Here is a 5829-nt window from a genome sequence, read left to right as displayed (position 1 = left end):
AGTACTGTAGGCTTCAGGTAAAATAAGTTTCAGTAGTAGTAGCTGTTTCAAGAAAGAAAAAAAACTTCTATTACTACTAAAATGTCTTTCTAAATCATAAACTACAAAACTTCTTTGTTCCACTAAGGTCAAAGAAAGCCATGAATCAATTAATAAATAACATTTATCGACACATTTAGATAGCTTTACTGAATCTGTCTGCTAAATCTGACATTTCCTTAAAATACATACTAGCTTATTGGAGCAGGGCCATTTAAAATATTTCTGAATGTATCTAGCTCCATCTATTGGTGAAAAAAATCAACACGCTGGGATGTGCATCTTAAAAGAATTATTAATCTAACGTTACACGAGAGCGTCTCTCGCAAGAGACTTACTGAAGTGAAATGTCTGTGCAGTGCCCCAGTCCCAGTCAAATATTACTTCTTAAATATAAAATCATTTATAAAGTAAATATAGAATCCAGAACTAATGATGACAGAATATCCAATAAAAGATATGCGAAATAGCCTAATATGTAGTTTATTTGATAAAAACAAAACTAAAAGCCATATTTCTCAGAATACAACATATTTATGGGGAAACGCAGAGAACCTCATTAGATTTGAGGTGTGGTTTGAACGGCTTGTTTAGGTCAGAACTTAGAGCAGGTATTAATCTTGGGGGGAGTGGAGTAAATAACACTGGATAAGTTCAGTAGATTTCAATTTATGTATCAGTGTACATCAGTATGATGCAAGTAGGCCTACACCACTGCACAAAAACGATCAGTGAGTCACCAATCACTAATCCACTTTTAACACTAGGTGGCGCAGTAATACAGGCAGCATGCCACTTATATCCTGTGGTAAATGGAAATGGCGAAAAATCCCACAAAATAAATGTATTAAAAAAAAATACATTTTTAAAATAAAAATAAAATTAACTAAAAACCAAAGAAAGCAAGACCAAAAACCAACTGACCTGAAAGTTATTTGTGCATTACATTTTTACTTTACCTGGTACTGGTAGCCTATACGTTTTAATGTGAGAGGGACAATGCGATATTAAGATGAATTGTATCCTCTTTACTTTAGCTTTAGCTGACGTTGACTTATGTTGATATTGTATTTTAACTTATAGGCTATTTTAAGAAAGAAAGAAAGAAAGAAAGAAAGATCATACTATAATTGGATACCTGCCACGGACACCCTAGTGGTCAAGACTCTGATGATTTGTTCATTCATATATTCAGAAGAACATTTATGAACAGCAGCTCGTTTGTAGCCCAATAGTTAATCAATAACAATAGTCCTCAAGTGGCATTTTGTCGAAATGTTTTGCAGTTTTGGTGAATAATTATTTTTATGTTAAAATGTTTTCGAATGCAAGTTGAATTAGAAAAGAAAAGAAAAGAAAAGAAAAGAAAAGAAAAGAAAAGAAAAGAAAAGAAAAGAAAAGAAAAGAAAAGAAAAGAAAAGAAAAGAAAAAGACTTAGGCTACAACGCGCTGGGACAGAAACGGAGAAGTGTGAAGTAACTGAAGAATTCAACAAGTTGGAGGCTTCTAAATTTCTATAATTTATGTTCCTGAAATTGTGACATTCATGTTCATTTTACTGCTACGAATACGAATAAACGAATAAATGGAAACTGATTACTAAATAAAATACTGGTTGCAAAACAAATGATATGTTGTATAGTTCTGTATTTAAGCAACGGCTTTAGCTACAATTTTGTTTGCAACTGTCAAAAATAATATCATTACTTCACATCACAACTCATCTTAAAATCATGAATTAATATTTAATTAATTAAACAAAAAAATTGTAATGAATTAGAGTATTTTTAGAGAATTATTTAGTGAAACGATGAAATATGACCTGGAAATTGTACACATTTAGCCTATTTGTAAATTCAGTATAAGTACTCTGTATTTAACAACTTAAACAATTTGTTAAAATAATAATAGGCTAATACATGGTTTTATACAATTAAATAGTAATTAAGGGACAATTTATCTATAATTAATTTCGGTGATGGTCATTAGTCAACATTTTTGCAGTAGGCTAATCTATGTCTGTAGCGTAGAGATCATTAAAATTTTGTAGTGGCTGTAAATATCATAAATTATTCTAATCAATAATTCCTACAAATTGTTCAAATGCGTTTTTATGTGTGGTTTTTCAAATGAACTGATTTCAGGAAGACGGAAACAGACTCAAGGATATTTAAACTTGTCTGGTCACAATCTAAAAACAAACAGCAACTTTTATTTTGCTGAATTATTTTCGAATATAGGCTATAGTTTAATTCCTACTACACTGGCCTACATTCCACATTCTTCATTGTAACAAGCTCGTAGCCTGTCTGTTTATGAATGACTTTAATCATCTCCCTGCAATCCCAGTCTATACGCCACGCCTACTTCGAAGAGCTTGTGATCTATTGGCTGAAGGAGACAAGAATACCAGATTAGACACCGTATTTGCCGCACTTGGGTGTATATATAACCAAACTTCTCTAACAAAAAAGCAGCCACTTGTTGCTTTTAACCTGGCCGGTCAGAGATTGCTTTGTGCGTTACTGTGAGAGCGTGGGCTCCAGAGACAAACATTTGCCTTAAAGGCACTGGAGATATGAACACCATCGACGCGCAGATCCATAACTATAGTAACGCTCCTGTCAATCCTCTCCAGCAACTGCCAAAAAGCGCGCACGAGACACCGGATATGGCCGTGTATTGTGACAACTTCAGTGTTTACCACCAACAGAATCTACCTGCCGCGCAGAGACCAGCGAGCTACGGCCTGGGGGACTACGCGACCCCAAACCCATACTTGTGGCTCAATGGACCCAGTGTCAGCTCCTCTTCGTCTTACATACATGGCAACAACAGCCCGTCGTTCATCCCTCCGGCTTACGGCACTCAGAGGCAATATCTCACCAACTCACCCGGGTTCGCCGGTCCGGACTTGGGCTGGCTCTCCATCGCGAGCCAAGAGGAACTATTAAAGCTCGTGCGCCCGCCTTACTCGTACTCGGCTCTGATAGCCATGGCAATACAGAACGCGCACGAGAAGAAGTTAACTTTGAGCCAGATATATCAGTATGTGGCGGATAATTTCCCGTTTTATAAGAAGAGTAAGGCGGGATGGCAGAACTCCATTAGGCACAACCTTTCCCTGAATGACTGCTTTAAAAAAGTTCCCCGGGACGAAGACGACCCAGGTGAGTGATGCTCGTGCACCTTTGCATAAGGTCAGTGATGTGACGCTCATTTTTGCATAAATCTATTAAGGTAGCCTATTTTAGAAAATATGCAAGTACAGTTCATAAATAGATGAAAATGTAAAATTGTAAAAGAAAGAACATTTGAAAGGCTTCTAAGAGATTGCAATGCAAGATTTTTGGAGAAAAAAAGAGAAATGTTTACGTATTTTCAATAAAAATTGAAATAATGTTATAAATTTGTCTTGTGATTGTTATAAATTAGGCCTACTATTTTAAATATTTAAAATATCTATAATAGTGGCTAAATATTTGAAAATATTTTGTCTATCAAATAAAATTCATCCATATTCTTTTAATATGACAAAAAATGACCCCTTAAGACCCTTATGACTGATTATTACTTTTTTGATAGATAGATAGATAGATAGATAGATAGATAGATAGATAGATAGATAGATAGATAGATAGATAGATAGATAGATAGATAGATATGCCTTTTTTGAAAGAAAAAAAAAAGTATAAAGAAAATTAGGCAATAATATAGAATATTATTTTGTAATTTTTAATAAAAGGCACATTTTGGCCAAGTGGAATAACCTTAAGAAGACTTCTTCATAATTAGTAGCTAAAAAAGTGATATTAGAAAAAAGTTCTAATTATGTTCTTAAATATTATTTTGAAGATAATGATAACTAAGTCGTGAATTTCGAGAAGTTGCAGGAAAAGTGTTTTATTTGTTTTTGATGGTTACTACTCTTGACATTAAATTAAATCATAAAATCAAAATGTATGACACAAACAAACAAAAACAATATATGATTAGGCCTACACATAAATATAGCCGAATACAGATTTCTTATTCATCACAATATTATTTCTCGGATACCCAATAATGCAATTTACAAACAATTTCGTGTAGAGTTCTTAAATTCATCGATTTATTTCACTGTAAATAACTTTTGCATGGAAAGTTGCTAGCTTTGGGTTCTAATATCAACTCTCCGCATTGTTTGAAGGCAAAGGAAACTACTGGACTCTAGACCCCAACTGTGAAAAGATGTTTGACAACGGCAACTTTCGTAGAAAAAGGAAGCGCAGGTCTGATTCCAGCACAAGTGTTGCCAGCAACACAAAACCGGAGGAGGACCGACAGCTTACAGGGATAAAACCCACCGACAGCCCTCACCTCACGGGACCCGCATCTCCTGACACTGACGCGGCCAATGACAGCCACAAGGGCGCGTCTCCGGCGGGCCTCGCGAGCGCACCGTGTTTCAACAACTTCTTCAACAGTATGTCAGCCTTAAGCTCATCCTCAGCTCCTACTAGCAGACAGGGCTCTCTGGGGCTGGTAAACGAACTCTCCAGCCGAAATATCAGCGCCTTGAGCCCGTACCACGCCAGCTCAGCGCCTGACGCAGGTGGAGCGGGTGAGCTGCAGGACAGCGTGCATGTCAACCGTGGAATGTACTATAACTCTTTTACCGGCGGCCAGAGTGCGCAGTTCAACGGACACTTCTACAACAGCTTCAGCGTGAACAGTCTCATATACCCTCGGGACGGAACGGAGTTATGAATCTGTCATACTCGTGAATAAGCGTATGTTTTCTAATAAGAAAAAACAAAGAATTATTATTTCAACACTGTGTATGCGCTGCTGAATTGCGACAGGCCTTATAAGCAGATAACATTCATTTAAACCCGACATTTACGCACTGACAGCCACCAAATAAGTGACATCTGGTGTAAAACACTGGTTAAAACATTTTATTCTGTGAAAAATCTACTGACTTGTGCATTGGATTCTTTTTTGTCTTATTTTAACAGATTTCCATATTATGTGCCAGTTTTTTATTATGCACTAATTTAAATGGATTTATCCTTTTAGTTTGAATTTATAATAGTCTTAAACAGTTTGATGGAGAGATTGCCTTGGTATCCATGATTGCCAAGATTCAGTATTGTCCAATATCGAAAAACGTTCTCTTTATCTCCTTTTTTGCTTTCTATTGTGTATTTTTTGTAAATGCAGTTGTTTTGTTATACACTTGTTTTTAACTATTTATATTAAGTTATGTATCTTGCAGTTTGTCCTTTAAAGAGAGAAATATGTGGTCTGGTAAGCTACTATGAACGGTTAAAATGAAACTTTTACATGCAATGTAAGGTAATAAGTGAATTATCGATTGTCATCATGCCACTAACTCACTTGATTTTTAAATATTTCATAGGTGATGATCTTTACACAGATAAAAGTCACTACATTTAGCCTATTATTTTTCCGCAGTTTCTGCTAAATATTAATTTTTCAAAGAAAATAAAGAATCCCAAATCTCCAGATGTTTTAAAATGTATTTATGCTTTTCCCCCTCGAACAACTCCTGAACATATGGCCTGTAAATGTCAACTGTGCACATTAGATCCAAACCAAATCCAAAAGTTGCACTTTTAATGACTTTACAAACAAATTAGTTAAGTTAATTCAACAACAAGTTAATTCAAGCATTAAAATATATATTTACTTTTTTTTTTTTAAAGCATCAAATGGAAAATGTGGAACATTTTCTATTTTCAAAACGGTATATTTAACTTTAAGAAAATGACTCGGCATATAGGG

The 5829-nt window shown here is 35.2% G+C and overlaps 1 protein-coding gene across 1 annotated transcript; it reads left to right on the top strand.

The window, feature by feature from the left end:
- Positions 1-2617: 2617 nt before the first annotated feature.
- On the top strand, positions 2618-5548 carry LOC306884052 (forkhead box protein I1c-like; the record flags this gene model as incomplete). The annotated part of the gene is made up of 2 exons (XM_079439690.1): positions 2618-3209; positions 4229-5548. 2 exons carry the CDS (start codon positions 2618-2620, stop codon positions 4786-4788), a joined length of 1152 nt encoding a protein of 383 aa, XP_079295816.1. The 3' UTR covers positions 4789-5548.
- Between the last annotated feature and the right edge of the window lie 281 nt (positions 5549-5829).

The sequence above is a fragment of the Barbus barbus genome (assembly GCF_936440315.1).
Source record: "Barbus barbus genome assembly, chromosome: 18".
NCBI classification, from domain to species: Eukaryota; Metazoa; Chordata; class Actinopteri; order Cypriniformes; family Cyprinidae; genus Barbus; species Barbus barbus.
This window is presented reverse-complemented; position numbering and strand designations above follow the sequence as displayed.